The sequence below is a fragment of the Oreochromis aureus genome, linkage group 1, assembly GCF_013358895.1.
Source record: "Oreochromis aureus strain Israel breed Guangdong linkage group 1, ZZ_aureus, whole genome shotgun sequence".
In the NCBI taxonomy this organism is placed as follows: domain Eukaryota; kingdom Metazoa; phylum Chordata; class Actinopteri; order Cichliformes; family Cichlidae; genus Oreochromis; species Oreochromis aureus.
Genome location: NC_052942.1, coordinates 36,076,061 through 36,096,659, shown reverse-complemented (window position 1 = coordinate 36,096,659; position 20,599 = coordinate 36,076,061). Strand labels below are relative to the sequence as shown.

Genomic DNA, 20,599 nt, shown 5'->3' with positions numbered 1-20,599 from the left:
ACACAGGATAGGATACCATCTTTCAAAAACCAGCTTCTCTTTACAGTACACTCATGTTTCCTGGTACCTTCTTCCAGATGAAATCGTGGGATGTTCTTAAATGGCAAGTTAGTGTAAGAATTTATACACTGAGTATAGACTGTATACAAAGTCTGTAATGTGCTAATTGCTGTGATAAATTCCTATTTTTATGCAGGTATTTTATGCATTTGATAAGTCAAAGCAAATTAATGACCATATGCCTGCTCTCTCATACACAGACACAGGAGAGCAATCAGCTTTTACACGTTCCTTTGGGCTTTTTTCTCTTTTCCTCATTTTGTACATCAAAGCCATAGTGTTTTACTGAATGCCACCAGAGATGCTCTCTCCATGGGAACACACAACTGCTGCCGTTAAGCATAAAGATAATAGCCCCTTCTTTGCTCACCCATATACTTTGAAAACTAATTAAATCTTCCTTGTTAAGGCTTTAGGGCCCTCTCAGGGATTGAGCATGAGAACGAATGTGTATGTGCAATGTTTGTGTGCCAGGGAGAGACAGAGATGGAGAAAAATGTGTATTTGTTTTGCCAACTCGATGAGAAAGATTGTAAAGTCTGTTGAAGATGCTGTATAAAGAAAGGAAGGCAGGAATGAGAGCTTCCTACATGAGTAATAACTCCACCTCAGTGATTGCAGTCAGTTGTCAGCCTGTACAGATGTTGCTTAGGGAAAGCAGTCATCAGAATATATCGGTGGCAGCTTGTGAAAATCCTTTCTGCTGTAAACTATAGAATTCAAATAGAAAGTTGGGAATAATATTTCTTTGTTGCTTTCTTTCCTAATTGCCTTTTCACCATTTGATAGTACGGTATAACTTGAAAATATTTTCACTTTCACACAAATTATATGTTTCTATCCAGTTGGTCATAATTTACTGTGGGAAAAAGAACTGCTTGTGTAGGTGTTTTTTTTTTTTCTTGCCTCTAATCATCCAGGCAGCTTAAACCCCAAACTGGACAGCAGTTTCCAGCGTTTAATTTATTTTATTAAGCCATTTTACTTCGAAGCATCTTCCTCTCTACTTTGCTCTGGAAAAATATAGATTCATTTTCGGTTGTGTACAAAGGCTTTTAGGACATTATTGATGAAGCATGGCATGAAGCTACTGAAACTTAACATTAGACAAACAAAGCGGAAAGAGCCCTTGCCATATCAACACAAAATCTGCGTAACTTCCATGCCCCATACTTAAATTTAGCAAGTAATGTAATGGTGCCAATGAAGAGCAGACATCCTGCACATTTTTACAGCCTTTTGCTGTGACAACTGGAGCTAAATTGCTGATTCCTTGTATCGGATAGTGCTGCTTTTCGTTAGACCACGCTACTTTCACAGACACCACAATAGTCAAGCAGATCAACCAGTACCCCCACTGCCTCTCTGTACTCAGGTAGGCTTTGCATTCACAGGAAGACGCATATACGATCTCCATTCATTTGCGACCCTCAGGGAGACGGTGCGTCCTGCTGGCCTCGAGTGTTTGATGTTAAAATGTTCCTCCTCGGTTTTATAAGAGCCCGCTGTTGCAGGAGGAATGTTTAAATGTCACACTGCACCTTCCACTGGGCTGCATTACATAGCTGTGTGTGTGTGTGTGTGTGTGTGTGTGTGTGTGTGTGTGTGTGTGTGTGTGTGTGTGTGTGTGTGTGTGTGTGTGTGTGTGTGTGTGTGTGTGTGTGTGTGTGTGTGTGTGTGTGTGTGTGTGTGTGTGTGTGTGTGTGTGTGTGTGTGTACATGTCCCATGTACCCATGCGATGTAGCAGCGTGAGGTGAGAGGGAGCTATTTCTGGAATATGAAATGAGGTCACAGACAGAGGCAGCTAAACTTAAGTGATTTCTGTTGTACCTCAAACACTATATGAGAGCACATCGCAGTGTTCTACACACCTTCTTACTACTTGTTACTGCTGATTGCAGATACTTTTATTTAAAACTGATATTGTCTATGAAGATGCACGTTCAGATGTCATAATAATCTTTGCAAAGCAAAGCAAATCAACAATGAGAAAGGATAAGCCTTGAGGATATGCAGCAAATCTGCAAGACGCACACTCACACACACGTATGTGTAAACCTCTTCAGGCTATAGGTCAATGAGTGTAATAGAATAATGTAGTTAACCTCTGCTTGAGGTTGTTCCTAACTACAGTCACAAAATACCTTATTGTGTTATCAATTCTGTCTCACTCTGCAATAAACAAGTGTTTCATGAGAGAAGAAAAATTCTGTTTAACTGTCTCACTCCCATTGTTACAGCCTCTACTGTAGATGAAATAGTTTTTAATAAATTATAAATACATTATATAAACAAATCATAAGTACATTCTTGATTCAGCATCAATTATGAAATATAATTATCTTGTTTCTACATGAGAAGAATTAGATAAATAGGCTGTTTTCTCCTTTTCATTATAAAATTTAACATCTCTGTCAATTTCTAGCAAAATCTAATGAATTGCAAGTCTTTCTTTATATTAGAAGGAAATGTCTGCTTCTGATATTAATACTAGATACTTACAAAATATACAAAGCCAGTGTAAAAATGTTGACAACTCTATACTCAAGCTACTGGAACTAACTTTAGCTTCACAGCCTGTCAGCAAGAGGTGCTTCACAGCCTGAATCCTTCACATTCAGGGCTTTTAAAATGATGAGCTGAAAACAGAGTGAAGGACTTTAAACTGACATTTTCCAAATAAAATCTGCTAGCCATTTATAGATTACACCGTTTAAATTACCTTCAATTACATGCCAAGATATTAAGTACAGTGGTAGTTGCTAAGTGGGATAATTTGCCTTTTGTGCAGTCTTTTAGTTTAGTTTTTCTTTATCAGTTAACTTCAATAGAAAAAAGATAAATCAAAGATGAATCACTCAATGCTTTTAAAACACCACCAATACCAGTTGCACTTGCACATTTTTCAACTTTTTAGGGTCCTTGACACAGAGTTTATTCCTAACATTTACTCTTTGGGTTATCACAGTATCTTGTGGCCACAGCACTTTTTGTTGAAGATGGATCTTATTGCCATTATGTTTGGGGTCCTCATCATAGTGGAAAATGAATTTCTGACTTCCAAATGTTCAGAAGGACTTCATGTACTTCTGAACATTTTTGAGTCTCTTCTAACAAAATCCTCAATAAAGTTTTCCAGAAATAAAGTCCCAAACTTGCCAGAAACCAGTCTGATGCTTCAGCATTGCCTGCAGACACTCTGTCTTGTAGGCACCTTAGCATATAAACTGTCTTCTGTGAGGGCAGATGTTTCAGATTTTGACTTGTCAGTTCAAAGCACCTGCTGCCATTTTTCACACCCCACTTCTTTTTTTTGTGCATTTCTATGTCATGAGTTTTTTTGCACAGAGAAACGGAGAAAGAGAAAAGGCTCTTTGGGTGCAAGTCTTTCATTAAAACCACTTCTGACTGCTCTTGTGTGAGTTGTTGATGGCCGTGTCAGTCTTTCATCCTTTTTTTATAAGGCCTCTCAATCTTGCTTATTTCTTTGTGCTTGTGTAGAAAAGCTTTAACCACACATCTGTCTAACACATACCTGTCTCTCTATAAAGTTATTGGAATTGCTTCTGTCTTGTTTCTGTGCTTACTCTTTCCGTAGTGTCAAATGCTTCACTGTCCTTTAGCTATTTTTTTCCCTAGCAAAGCCTTTTCTCATTCAGTTAATAATAGTTCAGCCTGCATATTTTGTTTTTTAGCATATGCTTGCTATGTCTGGATAACTTTAGATTAATGCAGAGTGTGGCATTTCCTATTGCCAAGCTAATGTATATCCAACAGTCAGAGATAAATGATTGTTTCTGAAAATGACAGAATGACTTTTTCAAACAAAAACTTACAATGCTGGTTGAAAGATTCTCCCCTTACAAAGTCATCATTTCAGTTACTTTAATTATAATGAGCCAAGCTCTCAGACATTTGTTTATCTTGGCTTGCTGTCAGCTTGTTTTTCTCTTGATGTGAAAAAACTTTCTACTTGTAGTTATGTGGATCAGCATCATGTACCTACAAACCGGTCAGAGTCACACTCAACACTTAAACCAATGTTTGCACAGTTTTATGAGTACTTTATTGCATCACTAAGCATGGCCAAATAAAAATTTGATTCTTAATATTTTTTAATTCATATCTGTAAAGAATTGCAATTAATTGTAAATAATGTATTTTTAGCGTCCGTGCTGAATTTTGATTAAATATGTTAAACTCAGAGTTAAAGTTCAAGTCAGTATAGCATCGCATTCATTTGCCCACTCACATAAAGCAGAGCAGCAATTAATCCTTTTGCTTATACAAAGCTCACTGCTCTTCACCTTGTTGATGCCTTGATGAGTTCCATCAAATTAAGTTTTACTGTTGCTGTCCATATATATGCGTGTGTTAGTCTCTCTGTGTTTCTATCTATCAGTATGCAGCACGACTAAGCAGCTGCCAAGAGCTTAGCAGGCTGTTGCTAGGCAATGCCATTTAAAATCCATCTTACTCTGTATGTTGGAAGCAGGGTAGCTGCATTTGTCTCTCAGTTTTTGTTGTTAATACCAGAGTGGAAACTGTAGTAGCATGAGACTTTTGGCTTGTTAGTCCTGCACAGTATTTTCTTTGCTAAGTTTTGCTTTGTTGGCAGGAGGCTGGTGTGACATCAAATGACACCCTAAATGAAGAAAATTAGACGGCTTTCTTTTTTTTAAGTCAATTAGACCATGGTGACACTATGGCACCCATTTGATACCCATCTGTACAAAAATTAACTTTAGCTATCAAGCTTCTCTGACGTGTCAGGGTGTACTTTCCCCCTCAATCTAGGACAGCTAGGGTAAGCTCCAGCCCCTCTGCAACCCTGAAATGGATAGTTGAATTTTGCTTCACAGATTGTGATTTTCTTTTGTAATGAAAATCTTGTTTGACATATTGGTGAACAAGTCAATTTGGTGGTTGTTTTTTGATAAGGTTGTGAAGAAAAAGTCAAGTAAGGCAAGACTCAGAAGAAAGCTGACTTTGTAAAGTAACAGTGTGAGGACAAAGATGCAGCCAGACACAGACAGTGAGGATGAAAGAGTGAGTGACAGCAGGCGGACCGTGTAGAGGAGTGACACTACCAAAGGATGTACTTTGACTTTGATTGTGTCGTTGTGAGTCACTGCCTGTGTTCATCACCACAGTGGCTAGCAGAATGAGAAATCACAGCCCCTCGGGGCCATGACAACATATCGCTGTCTCACTGTCACTTCGTCTACGTGGACCTGCCCACTCATTCCCTTCGTTCACCTTTCGTCCGTGTCTTTCTTTTTTTTCGTGTTGCTGTCAGTCTCTCAGTCTCTCTTATTGTCAGCTGGTCAATAAGTCGGAGAACTGCTACATCTGAATCATTGCAACTGGAGATTCCCACAGTGATTGCATCAACAGGGTTATTTCCTCCAACTGTAGAACACTCCTTCAGAGTGTTTTAATAGTATTATTTAACTGTTTTCAAAGGCTACAGAGAACTATACTAGTACCAGGGCTATTTGCCCTCATTAAAACTTGTCTGTGAAAGATGTCTTTATTACTTTATTATATATTTTTACAATAAAGAAATCAGACACACAAAAGCAGACTGCATAATCATAAACAGAGGATTTAAAAAAATAATAATAAAATTAATTGCAAATAGGTAAACCAGATCATAAGTAGTTAAATAATATTTAGGATTAAAAGAACCATCCTAATCTAAGTCTAGATTTTATGAAGGTTTTACAGTTCAACAGTATACTGATTTATCTTCACTCTATGGTAAAAAGCCTCTGTGCTTCCTAGTCATCTGAAATCCATCAATAAAAAATATCTATATTTTTGACTAGTAGACTGGCGTTCTCACCTGCAGTAGGTCTACTCAAAAAGACAACATGCTCTGGATTAGGCACAAAAACATGTTTGGTAAGGTGTGAATTTGGAGGATGAATGTGTGATGGGTTAGAAGATAGACCAACTGCTGAAATCATGTATTCTAATATGGGTGAAAAGTAGCATAAACAACGAATTTGTTCTGATTGGATTACTTTGCTTAGCAAGTGAGTGAGATGGTGTGAAAGCAGATTGAATGGTAAGGTTTCTTCACACAAAAATTGATTTTGCTAGTTTCTGTTCTAATATGAAACAACACAAAGTGTTTTAGGGTTGATAGACTATGAAAGAGAAAATACATATAGCTACATGGTTACCGTCTGCAATGTAATGTGTGAGATTGTCTGCATACAACAAAATTGTATGGTACAATTGCCCTGTTCTGAAAACACATTTGAGAGTGGATTTATAATCATATAAATATGAGATAAGACTGATATTGACCTAAAATATGGAAATTAAATTGTCTATCCAAATTTTCAGTTTACTTATTATTTGAAGGGTTTTTTTTAATCTTTTGATTTTTGTCTTTTGTTTTTTTAAAGTTATAAGATACAGTTATGAGATAAATAGTAAATTATACTAACCTCACCCTCACAAGCATTTTCATCAAGAGAGAGAAAGTTTTTGAGCTAAATAGAGGAGAGAATTAATAAAGGTACAGTAGGTCATTTCACCAAAGAAAGAAGAAGGGAGTCTTTCCTTGGCACTGTAATGTTGCTATTATCAAAACGAAAAGAGAAATTTGAAATGCACCCACACACACTGTTAAAATGTCTTGTAGCCATGTGTTAGTCCTTGGAGTTATGATGGTTTAGAGCAAAAAGGCAGAAATGTGGAACAAAAGCATATGATTGGGTGGACTGTGGTGGAGGGAGAAGCAAGGGGCTGATAAGATGAAATAAAATGAACAGAAAAGAAAAAAAAGAGATTTGAAGACAAGTTGGCCAGGTTAGCTTAGTCATTCAGCTTTAGGGAATTGAGTAGATGGAAGAATGAGTGGATGGACAGAGGAAAGGGACAAAGGTGGATAGGTAACAGTGGTGCCTCTGAGCTTTTGAGGTTGAGGGAGAGAAGGGTCATTGGTGTGATCGGTTGGTCAGCCTCCTGCCAACTCACCACCCCTCTGGAGGCCAATTAGAGAGAAGGTGGATAGAGCTAGAAATGGTGTAAGACTCCCCACAAGCACTTACACACACACACAAGAAAACAGAGCTGACACTGGGTTCATACAATAATGGAATCCCTCAAGCACACTACCTCAGATACACACACATATTAGTGTCGATACAGGCTGAATATTCAATTCAATTGAAATTTTTTGAGTTCAGTTTTATTTCTAAAGCACCAAATCACAGCAATAGGTGACTCAAATATTTTATATCATAAGGTAAAGACCTTACAACATACACATAGGATATTTGTAAAATAAGTCTTGCCATGCATTTAATGTCATGTTTTTGTTAACTGTAGGTTTTTATTAAAACTTTTTATTACCAATATAGGATGAAGAAGCTGTGATCAATATTACATTATTACAAATTAAACAGCATGATGACTCAGTCATTAACTACCAGGATGGGTGTGGTTTGCATTCACTTCCTGGTTAAAGAAAAGCTAAAAAAAAGTAATAATAATAATAACTGACTTCACTCATTGGTGTATAATTGTCTGCAGAAGAATTCGATGCCATGAAATAAGAAGAATGCACATTTAACAGCCTGTGTAGTGGGGGTGAAAAAGCAAAATCATTGCTGAATGGCTGAAAAATAGACATAATGAAGGAAGAAAGTGTTGACTTTGGACCCTATCTTTAAAATAATTACCCCTTGGTTGGACAGTAGACATCGAAAGTCACATTTGTCACATTTTTCACATTTTTCATTTTAATTTTTTGAATAGTATTGATGGTTTGAAGGTGCTATTTCTTGTTATGATCAATGCATTTACTTAAAACAGTCTATCTTTAATAAAGTTTTATTGCATTCAAATACACTGTAAAATATAAAATTAAACTGCTGTAACTTCAGGACCATGGACAGCGCACACCATTTTCACTGTGATCTCTTGCGCTGGGCTCTAACAGAAGAATCCTTTTAGTGGTGGAGACAAATTCAGCTCCCTGCACTTTGACAATATGTGAGATACAGATTACAGATACACAAAACTCCCCCACAAATCTGCAAATCCTTTTTACTTTTTTTAGCTGAATAAATCCAGCATAGAACAATTGTGGCAGTACTTTAAACAACACCAGTCACAGAGTATATCTACAGTACAACACTGTGCTTGTTTTTTTGCAAATGGATAGAACTTGGTCCCTGTATGGGTTATTTAGCCTGTCACAACCAGTCACTAAAGTTTACATGCACTGCCACTATCTTTGAAGGTGAAGTTGGAGTTGGTGAGGGTGCTCAACCATTCAAGTTGGAAGTCCAACTTAACAAGGCGTTACAGTTGAAAAGGACTTCCAACTTCAAATGGAACACACCAAAACATTTACATTACATTGATTAAATCAAATAATGTATTACACTGGCATGGGGTTGGCTGCCATATAAAACATATTGTCCATCCATCCATCCATCCATCCATCCATTTTTTTCTTCCGCTGTCCGGGACCGGGTCGCGGGGGCAGCAGCCCAAGCAGAGAAGCCCAGACCTCCCTCTCCCTAGCCACCTCCTCCAGCTTATCCGGGGGAACACCAAGGCGTTCCCAGGCCAGCCGAGAGATATAATCTCTCCAGCGTGTCCTGGGTCTGCCCCGGGGCCTCCTCCTGGTGGGACATGCCCGGAAAACCTCGCCCAGGAGGCGCCCAGGGGGCATCCTTGTCAGATGTCCGAACCACCTCAACTGGCTCCTTTCAAGGTGGAGGAGCATCGGCTCTACTCTGAGCCCCTCCCGAATGGCCGAACTTCTCACCCTATCTCTAAGGGAGAGGCCAGCCATTCTTCGGTGTTCTTTTGGTCACTACCCACAGCTCATGGCCATAGGTGAGGGTAGGGGCGTAGATCGACCGGTAAATTGAGAGCTTCGCTTTTACACTCAGCTCTCTCTTCACCACAACAGACCGGTACAGCGTCCGCATCACTGCAGCCGCTGCACCAATCCATCTGTTGATCTCCCACTCCCTTCTCCCATCACTCGTGAACAAGACCCCGAGATACTTAAACTCCTCCACTTGGAGCAGGGTCTTTTTCCGGCTGAGGACCATGGCCTCAGATTTGGAGGTTCTGATTCTCATTCCCACCGCTTCACACTCGGCTGTGAACCGTTCCAAGGCGAGCTGGAGGCCATCACCTGATGAAGCCAACAGAACCACATCATCCGCAAAAAGCAAAGATGCTGAGACCACCGAATTGAAGGCCTTCCGCCACTTGGCTACGCCTAGAAATTCTGTCCATAAAAATTATGAACAGAATCGGTGACAAAGGGCAGCCCTGGCGCAGCCCATCACCCACCAGGAACAAGTCCGACTTGTTGCCGGCTATGCGAACCAAGCTCTTGCAACGGTCGTATAAGGACTGAATGGCCCGTAACAATGGGCCAGTCACCCCATACTCCCGGAGCACTTCCCACAGGACCCCCCGAGGGACACGGTCGAATGCCTTCTCCAAGTCCACAAAACACATGTAGACTGGTTGGGCAAACTCCTATGCGCCCTCGAGTATCCTCGAGAGGATAAAACTTATTGTGTCGCCATGTATCTGACTTGGTATGCTAAACACCTAACTTAACAGTGGCATTTCTTAACATTGTTTTAAAAGAAATGTGGACAGGAAAGACATCGTAGAGGACATGAAGTGGATGTTTACTAACAAAAAAAACCACACAAAACACAAGGAATATATATTGAATCATAATACTATATTACACAAAAACAAATTTGTGATGCTCAAGAACAAAATTAACACCAGCATGTGAAACTGTGGATTAAGAGTAGTCATCTTCATGAGTGCATGTGTATAACATGAATAGATATCACTTTTGCACCTCAACCTGCTGCTGTAAACATAAAACCGATGCAGAGAACAAGGGGTGTGTGTGTGTGTGTGTGTGTGTGTGTGTGTGTGTGTGTGTGTGTGTGTGTGTGTGTGTGTGTGTGTGTGTGTGTGTGTGTGTGTGTGTGTGTGTGTGTGTGTGTGTGTGTGTGTGTGTGTGTGTGTGTGTGTTGAGAGCACATGTACCTGTGTGTCAGTCTGAGTCTGATCCACATTATGACCTTCATCCCCACCATAACTACCCCTGCAGTGCTGGGAAAGAGGTTCTTTTGAAGTACGAAAATCTCAGAAAGGACACACACATATTGGCGAATAACAATCATATACCTTCTAAAGTTCAGCCTGAAACTTTGAAATCGTTACTTCCTTTTTACACACACACAAACATACACACACAGAGATACTGTCCCTGAATGTCAACAAATTTATCTGGCTACAGGAATGATTATCTGCTGGTTAGCCAATCAATGCTCACCATTTACACTGGGTCTTGTCCAGTAGGTGCTGCAGTTGCAGGCCCTAATGAGAGCCGATCATATTCTGAGTACAGCGTTGTTTGCGTTAAGCCTAATGAGGAGGGGAGGACTAGTTCAGTGTCAGTATTCATGGATTACACAGAATGACCTTTAAACAAACCTCCAGCTGTAATTACAGCCAAAGTCAGTTAATCCTACAGACGTTCCCGCAGCCCCACCCTTCACCTCCACTCACCCCACACAGAGATACAGCTATTCTGAAACAGCAGCACACCATCTCAGGTGACACTGAGCCTGAAGCATTATGTCCCTACTATAGGAATTAATTAAATTCCTGCTCTTCCCTGCTCTTTGAAGTGTTTTATATATAGATTCTTGTCCTTATTGAATCTAGGAATTAACAGCTAAATGCACATTTATTACTTTCAGTTAACCCGAATATTACAGAGACAACTTTCTCATTGCATTGCTCGTGTTAATTCCATCCAAATATATGACAACATTTTACATGACAATTAAGGTGTCCAAGCTCTGTAGCTGCAAAACAAAGCCTCTCCACCTCTGTGTTTGGAAGGTAGTATGAACTGTTTGTGTTGATATTCTGTATTGTTTTTGGTTGTTTGTTGTTGTTGTTGTTGTTGTTGTTTTTTTTGTTTTTTTACTAAGCATGCTGCTGTGCATTATTACCAACATCTTTACTTTGGCCTTATCTAAAGTCCATTGTTCCAGAAGTCAGATGCAACTTTGCAAACTTTGCAAAGCGAAGTGCTGCCATGAGACTTTCTCCTGGCAACACTTAAAAACAATAACAAAACGATACTTGTTTAGTCTAACTGTTCTGTCATGAACATGAGCTGCTGAATTTCTAGCAGTTTCTCGGAGCACGGTCTGATTGCAGGGTGAATTTGTTAGGACATCCACTCATGGGAACATCAGCAGCTGACAGTACCATCTTAAATGTTTTCCACTCGTGAATAATCATTCTCACTGTAAAATGATGGACTTCACATTTGGAAATGGCCTTATAACTCTTCCCAGACTAATGGGCTTCTCTCGGATTATTGATGTCTTGCCTCCTTCGTACTAGGTTAATGCAGACCTGAATGTTCCAGACCAGCAAACTGCCAAACCGACTCCTTTTATAGAGGTGGTCACACTTGGTGATGATCAGTTCGGGGCACATTTGATTAGCAGCACCTGGCTGCTGACAATAAGGGTGAACTAAGTCTTTCACAGGACTGCATAGGTTCCTCCAAAGTTTACCCTTTTACACAACTGTATTACTTTTTGTTGTATTTCACCATATAAGCCAGACTATTGTGCAAGTGCAGTGTTTTATCTAAATGTATTATTAGTCTTTTTATTGTAGGCTTGTAATACACATTTTATTATTAACCTTTCTTACTATATGTAGTAGTTTAGTAGTCTCAGTATTTATATAACATTGTTTTATTTTTTTATTTTTTTTGTTTGGTTATTTTTCTTAAAAAATGAATAAACATGCTTACTTAAGTAAACTTGAGTAGTAATGGATCCTTGTATTAGCAGTTAAGGCAGTTTTGATCACAGTAGTTCAGTAATGTGCATCATGCTACTGCCCTGCATAACTGACTTGTCTTTGCAGTTATACTGTATTTATTAAAAAAACATGGACACTTTTTTCCCGATAATCCATTTTTCTTTTTCAAAACTTTCACTGAACTTTTCTCTCTCATTCTGTGCTTCTAATGCTATAGTTAAATATTTGAATGAAATGTTTTTCATGAAAATGTAGCATTCTGGCATATGGCATTGATCCACAGAAGCATGAGGTCTTATGTCAGATGATCCAGTTTAGCAAAACTCTGAACTGTTTGCTGATGATTACAGGAGTTTGTGTTCTGTGTGAAAAGCAACAATCAAAATTTCCATTAGATGTGTTATGAAAAGGACTACAGTGATTAAAATACAATATTACCAAAGCTGTTCATCTGCTTTCTCTTACTCCTGGTTCCACAAGCTCTGTTTTTTCCTATCACACAGCTAACAGCAGTGGAGAGGCTTACAAGCATATTTCAAGTACCAATTTGACCACTAGGTTTCCACTTGCTGAAGCTTGCTGTTGTGTAACATCACCATTTATCAGATACGTGTAGCAACTGTAATGTACTATGGTGCCATAATGTAATAACCGCACACAGCTGATACTTTAAATAGAGCATACACTTCATAATCACTACATAAACTACAATGATTCTTTTGTTGCCATGTCTTCCTCCCTTTGTGGGTGACACAATATTAACTTGTGTTGGTGCATTGTGTCGTAGTGTGCTACTTCTCTTGACTCCATATGATGTTCCCCCTTTTTATATTCTCTACAAGATTGCATGCTAAGCAAAGTCAAACACAATTTCAAGGAGGATAAGATAATCGTATTAACACGTCTCCGTGAATCGAGGTTTTATCAAGAAACACACTCTATACATTACAGTATTTTATCTTTTCTTTTCACCCTTTTCTGGAAGCACGAGGATGGAATCTTTTCCTGCTGCTGAAAAGATCACACAGTCTTTCTAAAATATCCATGATGAAAGATGTTCCTGCTTGTGGTCTGTTTTCCAGTCCCCAGAGGCTTGTACTAGCTTTGTGGGGTAGTGGTGATTGAGCAGGGTGGAGATGGTGGGGGATGGGTGTTTACAATCCTGATTGACTGAGGGCTTTCACAATTATTCTATTTTTAAACCAGCAGCTTTTTTTAAAAGCTCAGCAATCCCGCAGAGATCTAAGAGCAGGTACAGAGAGCTATCTCCAGTGATAAAGACTGAATTTAGCCTCTCCAGTGAATTAAGATGTGACAAAGACTGCGCAAGTACAGAAATGGGGGGAAAATAGAGGAAAGTGGTTGGGTTTTGCCTCAGCTCAAGTATATGATCAAGTATACTTATTTGCTTGCATTTGTAAAAGGAGGCCAAATACAAGGTGCAGGATATACCAATATAACATATCTTATAAATCCACAGTAAGCTTCAGTATTTAGAATTCAACTCATCTTTGTAACTCAATGAAGGAATGGGGCACCATTCTTCCAAAAGATATTCTCCTTTGGTATGAAGATGATGGTGATGGAGGGTACTTTGTGACATATCTGTCTACAATTTTCCATCTGTGTTCATTTTAGTTAATATTCTGCCACTTTAAAAGCCATAGTGTCAGATTCACATCATTTTCGTACTCCTCAAACAGTTCACTGACCCCTTTTTCTCTACAGATAGAGGCCCATCAGGGTAGAAATGTTTTATCATGGGATAAAAGAGATCAAAGTAAGTTGAGGTTACAGCTGAGTCCATAAGTATTTTATACTCCGGATTTTGGTATTATTAAAAATGGCTGTAATTCCTAAACAGTTAATGTTATACTTTCATTAAAGTAATTTCAATCAAATCTTAGTTATTTGACTCTCCACTCTGGTGGTTTACAGAGGAAAAATTTGAAAAAAAACCCCTAAAACTTGCATGTCCCAAATCTTAGGGACCAAATTATAGTATATTGCGTTCGATGACCTTGCACTAAAATAAAACTGAACTCAAAGCTTACAACACAGCTGAATTGTGTCCTGTGTTAGTCGAAGGCTCACAATTTTTCCTATAATTTCTCACCCTACAATATATACACTATGACACTGTGCAATGTAAGGTTTGCACTATATCCAGTCGTGCAGAAAAAAGTTTAAAGTTTTTTTTAAAAAGCACAAAATTTCCTCAAGGCACCAGCCTAAGGCAGCTTTCATCATCGTATTTTGAAAAGAGAAAATCAACCCTAAATTAATATGTTGTAGCATTTTAATTTGTCAATTCCAAGTACAGGAATTGACAAATTACCAAGTACAGGATCAAGACAGCAAAAAAACATCTCACAATTCTTCTTTCAGTGAGGGCATGGCTTTTTTGGAGCCACATTATATGAATATGTTGTAAATACATCAAGTCAAAACGATTAAGTTTATTTTAAAGACAGTGTTTTATTTTCTAGTTGAAATCTGTTTTCATTTACTTATAACAAATGTCATGTTGTGAAAGCCTGAGTAACAAGTAGTTCCAAATGATTCTAAGCATCAAACCTCCAGCTAAGACACATCGTGGTGTTATTGTTGCCAGACAATGAACTCGACACCACCAAAGTACTGAGCAGCTGATGACATGAACATTACTTACATTTGACATCACCAGGGTTCTCTGTCACTGTCTAAATGTAAATGGTAACAATGTTTTTTGTTGTTCTTTTTCTTTCTCCCTCTTTGCCTCCCAGTGGCCAGCAGGCCTTCCTATTGGAGAACGTGCCCTGTAACAGCGACACTTGCCACAGTGTTGGACGAATGTTCCACATCCACTGGGACCAGTCAGATTTAGGAGCCATTCAAAATGCCGTCAGGGCAACTTTCTTTGACATCTATGAGGACGTGAGTAGTTAAATTTTGTGTTGATTTTCAGTTCAGTAGTGTTTCATAAATCATTCTCTGTACCATTTCTTACGCCTTTTTAAAAAATGATTCCTATGCATACTATTCTTAATAATTTTTTTGTGTTTTGACTACCTTTCCATAGCCAAAGATAATCTTAGTCTAGTGGAACTACAGTTCTTTAGCCAGCTGATTTTCTTTTACCAGCCTATTTTAAATATACATAAAAAGCCGTGTGGAGCATATTTAATCATTTAACCTTGTTATTTTATTTCGTTGTTATTTATACATTAGCAGACTCACAGGACCCTTGTATGCAGCTTGCAATATTTGTATTTTTGAAAATTTAACTATAATAACAACTATAACAACTCCCAGTGCAATATTAGATCTGCATTTTTGATGAGGGAAGCATCATCCACATTTGTGTAAGTAGATCCGATGCTCTGTCAAGCTAAGCTTACCTGAACTCTTACATGCAAACTGTGAGAATATCAGACAAGTTAGGCTCATCTTTTTTAACAAAGAGCAGCCACACTCATCACCTCTTTGACACTGTCCTTGTTTATGAGCTGACATCAAGTGAATAAATGTCAACATTAGATTAGTTAGACCTACCATTCTCTTTTAGATTGTTGGAGTCAAAGCATTAACTAGTCAGATTTCCCTGCTGTCAAAAACAATTTTGCCCTTTCTGAACTCATGTTAATTTATTATTTAATTACTTAATACTGGTAGACTATTAGTATAGTACTTTTCTCTTTATGAAAGCAGCACTAACAACTGTCCAGAATCAACTATACAGTCATCCAGCTGACCCTCAGAATACAGCTCTGGGTCATTTGTCTCCTCTCGCAGTCTTTCCACTTTTGTCTTATTTTGTTAGATATAACAATAAACTAAAATCATTTTGTGAAAATTCCTACGTAAAGAAATCCTTGCCAAATGGAGCAGAGGAATGCATATCAGAGAGCACGCAAACTAGGATATCTCTAATGCAGAAAAGTGGATTATGTGTAAAGCTTTTTTGACACACGCATTAACAGAATTGTTTACATTAATGGGTTTTCTTTTATATTCTGAAGCAATAACTCCTGATTTAGACTGAGAATATGAGTATGGTTGGTTCAGTGCTTCATTGTTGTTATTAAAATATTTATAAGCACATGGAGTAGCTTGTGCATGAGTGTGATTTTTTTTTTTCCTTTTTTTCTGAGCTACTGTATTTATATGTGCGTGCGTGCGTGCGTGTGTGCGTGCGTGTGTGCGTGCGTGTGTGTGTGTGTGTGTGTGTGTGTGTGTGTGCGTGCACGCACACACGCATGTGTGCTCTGTGGTTTGTTTTTGCTCTCCCTCATTGTTACAGTGTTAGTTTTTGTGCATTTTTATTTTGGAATTTGATTCATTGTGGGAGTGGGTGCAATAGATGCAGGACCTGCAGCACCACTATAGAGGAAGAGTAGATAAAACAAGATAAGCTATACTTTAATTTTCCCAAACATTGGGAAATGATTTGTTAGGTTTTGCTCTCATTAAGTGTGTTACTCTATTATATTAAGAATTTAATTAATGCTGCAAATGGGCCTTGCTAGAAAACATCTACACATACTCTCTTACACACTACCTTTGTCGAAATCCTTCTTTGTGTGTGTCATAGACTTTGATTCCAGCACTCACCCCCAGTCCCTTAATGAGAGACTACATATAGTACAGAAGCTGTATTGCGATCTACTGTATGTTCTTGTCTTATCAGAATTAATTACTACTGCTAATGTGGCCTGTCTATTAAATTCAACACTCCCGCTTTCAGTGCTTGGCTCTCTCACTCGCCCCTGAGAGAGAATTTATAAATGAGACCGAGAGAAAGAGAGACTTAGTGAGGAAAGGAGAAAGACGGCGGAATAGAGATGATGCGATAATTCTGGATGAGGCATCCAGTATGTCAGGGGGATAAAAATGTACATCAGAAGAAGCACCATGCCATGCTCTCATTGTCCCTTATCTATGTGTCTGTCTTCATTTGCAGGGTATTTTAGACATGCTGGTTCAGAGCAAGGCAGAGGGCAAACAGGACTTGAGAATTCATGCTTTGAAGAACAATTTTGAAGCCGATGCCTACTTCGTTAAAGTGATGGGTAAGTGACTGATTTGCCAAGTATGCTCCCTTTCTAACTACTCTCCACATGCCGAAACCAGTCCCTTGAAGGGGCAACATGAAGGAAGAACATTTATTTCCATTCCCAAGCTGTCCTCACCAGATAACATACACATACTGAAATTTGAATATATTATCATTTAGTCCTTTTTTTTTTCTTATTTTCTTTCTGTAACAGCCCCTCCTAGACCAATTAGGAACATTAAACATGAGCAAGTCTTTTCCCCAACCTCGAAAGCAGATGGTCATGACTATTATCTGTCATATTTTGATTTCTAGCCTGGAGCTACTCAGTTGGTGGTGAAAAAGGGATCTCTCTGAGCTTTTTGTTCAATTTCATCTTAAATTAAACTGGCCACTGTCCTCACAAAAAAATCTGCTGCAGTAAATGCACCTTCTCCCAAAAGGCTATTTCGAATCGAGTCTCCTTGTACAGCACATAAGGCACTATATTGCACTCTATTGCCTCTCAAAACATAAAACCACACTTCTCCTAGTCTATGTTGGTGTCATTGATGAATCAATGGCAGTTGAGATGAGAGGAAGAGGAGTAATTGGTTTTTTTTGTGAAGCATATATTATACCTGATATTTCTTTGTTGTTATTTCAAAAACAGTAGAGTGCGTTTGACTTGTCTGTTGGGTCACATTTCACTGGAAGTACACGTAGATATTTCAACACAAAGACTTCATTAAAGTGTGTGAGGTACACAAAATGAATTAAATTATATACACAAGGACAGAGTTAGTACATTATCCATCATACATGCATAAAAATTCATATACCAAAGCCACTGGCCATCTTTTATCCATTAGAAAAGCTGTACTATATGACCACAAAGTCATTATCAGGTTCCTGTTTACTTCAAGACAAACCCGCAAATTATCAACTGTCACATAAATCAAAAGGCATTTAATATTTAAATAATCAGCGGTTCTATTTATTGCCATGGTGTTGAGGGTGTATATCAAGATTTTTCTCCAGGCCAGCTTCTTTAAAGCATCACCTCTTTTAATAGTCATCATGACCTTCTCAGTCATAGAGAATTTTAATGATCAGGTTGAAGAGGCTGATTTGCTTTTGTGCCATATTTGCAATTGTATACAATAATTATGCAGTAAATTACATTTTTTTTCTATTTACTGTGTATTATTTTTCTTTTTTACAGCAAAGATTTAAAAATCAACCCAAGAATGTGTGACTCAGATTGTAAATGAACTGATTTACCACCAAAAATTAGTATTATCAGGTAAAGTTATTAACCCAGTGTAAAACCAGTGAGTATGGGTGTAGTGTATTGTTTTAGTGAGTCAATAGCCTGACACAGTTATTGCCTTTTGTCTTTTTCTACTTTTTCGTTACCCAATTATCCTGTCATTTTCCACTTTTGATTGTCAGGCAAAGCTGTAAGAGATCCTCGAAAAAATACCTTCTATTCTTTTATGCAAGGAAGACAATTAAATGTTCACTAAGTCTGAAGAAATAGCACACACTTTTTGTCCAAGAGTGCTGTAAAACTTATATTCAAATGTCTCACTACAAGCAACTTTGGCTTCAGTATCTGTTCAGAAATAGTTTCATGTATTTTTGGCTCACTTTTTTTTAAGTTAATAGATTTTATTTCTTTCATTTTTTTTTATTGCAGCAGTGTTTGAGTAAAAATCAAGATGTGTTCTTTTGAAGTCAAAATGTTTGTACAGCATTAGTACCTGGTGACATTTGAGAAAAGTAAAAATAGTTCCACTCTGGGGTGGGCCTGCGCACAATTTAATCTGTCACTCTGCTCTGCTCATTAGCACGAAAAGGAGCGCTGCTCATCCCTTTCTGTTTCTGCACAGTTGGCGAACAGTTGTTGTTTTGTCTATTGGGAGGGGAGGGACTACTCTTCCTCCTCTGCTTTCTGAATCGCACACAAGAAACGACACACAGTGGTACTAGCACTTACTAACACACTTAAATTATGCCTCAGAATCAATATTGTTTTCAAGGGATTACATACAAAACAAGTTAACCTCTCCTGAGGTGCACTGTATACCAATGATGCCTTTCACTTATTAAAAAAAGAATCAGCAGTGGTTGATGTAATGAAGACATTATACTGTTGACACAGGAGATCAACAATAAAGGCATTTGAGACCTCATTTCAGACCTCATCCACTCAAGCAAATCGTTTGTGGTGGTAACAAATGCTCAATTAAAAGTCCAAGGATGTGTTTGTGTGCATGCTTGCTCTCTATACAGTATGTTGGTATCCACCACATTGGTATAGTGCAAGTACCAATCACTTGTTAGCCTGTTCAGTTAATAATAATAATTAGTTAGTTAGACAGTTAAATGTCTTAATACACATGGCCTGCATTTGTATAGCACTTTACTCAGTCCCTAAGGACCCCAAAGCACTTTACACTACATTCAGTCATTCACCCATTCACACACACATTCACACACTGACGATGGCAGCTACATTGTAGCTACAGCTGCCCTGGGGCGCACTGACAGAGGCGAGGCTGCCGGACACTGGCGCCACCGGGCCCTCTGACCACACAGCTACACATCTTTGAATTGAGCCAGCAAACCACTCTCTGCTTTTTACACCACTTGAATGACACAGTAGTCATGAACAGAAGGAGGAGTGGCAGAACAGTGCCATACTTTCATGGAATAATAGGATGTGAGAGGCAGAAGAAGCTTAGTTGCATTGCACCGACCTGTTACAACTGACACTAAAACCCTCTATTTGGGTCAGTTGGTAGCAATACTGTTGTTTCTGGGAACTTGGCAACCTGGTAATGGCAAGGTGTGTTCTATGACATGTCATGTCAAGGTTAGTAGAAGTAGAAGCAGTGACCTGGATATCAAGTTGTAGCACTAAGATTTGACCCAGGTGTCTTGTGTCTTGGCTTCCATTTCACATTTGTGAGATATGTGTTTAAGCTGAAAGGTTGTCCTACTGTAGGTGCAAGTGGTTTCTAGGTACCCACAAGAAGTCTGCATAGACTTTATATGGACAAGCTCTACTGTTTCGATTACATAGGGTTGAATGATTAATCGTTTCTGAAATAAAAAGTGAAATTTAAAATTTGCAAGAGGAGCAGTTGTAATGACTCACCAACACATATTACTAACAATGTCTTTAAATTGCTGTAAAAAGGGAAGTAATTATTCAGCAAGCCCCAATTTTGCAAATTGGCATCTGCAGATGTAATCGCTGCTGTCATTAATATTAATTTTTGAAGGTGACCACACTGCAAAAATGACATTTTTGGCAGACAGATTATTATATGTTGAGACTGTCAAGACAAGATTTAACAAATATTTTTATTCAGAAAGAAAACATTTGGTTTCATTATGATGTTCAAAAATATAGACTGTAAAGTGATGTATCATTTTCTAAATAAATAATTTTTCCAGCTAACTGCAGCTCACACTAAATCATTCACAAGCCGTCTCATTAGTATGCTTGATTAACACCTGCTTGATTAGTTACCAGTAGCCAGAAATTTCACATTTATATTTGAAGTGCATGATAGCGTTGTTTAAAGCCTATCATCTATAACCCTATAATGCTTACTTCATGCATACACACTTTCAGTAGA

The 20,599-nt window shown here is 38.4% G+C and overlaps 1 protein-coding gene across 1 annotated transcript in view; it reads left to right on the top strand.

Annotated features, from left to right (window-relative positions):
* The window catches only part of itfg1 (integrin alpha FG-GAP repeat containing 1), a 145,533-nt gene that overhangs the window by 70,421 nt on the left and 54,513 nt on the right, over window positions 1-20,599 (top strand). Inside the window, exons 11-12 of the mRNA XM_031746505.2 lie at window positions 14,698-14,848; window positions 16,875-16,983. Of these exons, the coding sequence (XP_031602365.1) occupies window positions 14,698-14,848; window positions 16,875-16,983 (260 nt within the window). The remainder of the gene's footprint in view (window positions 1-14,697; window positions 14,849-16,874; window positions 16,984-20,599) is intronic.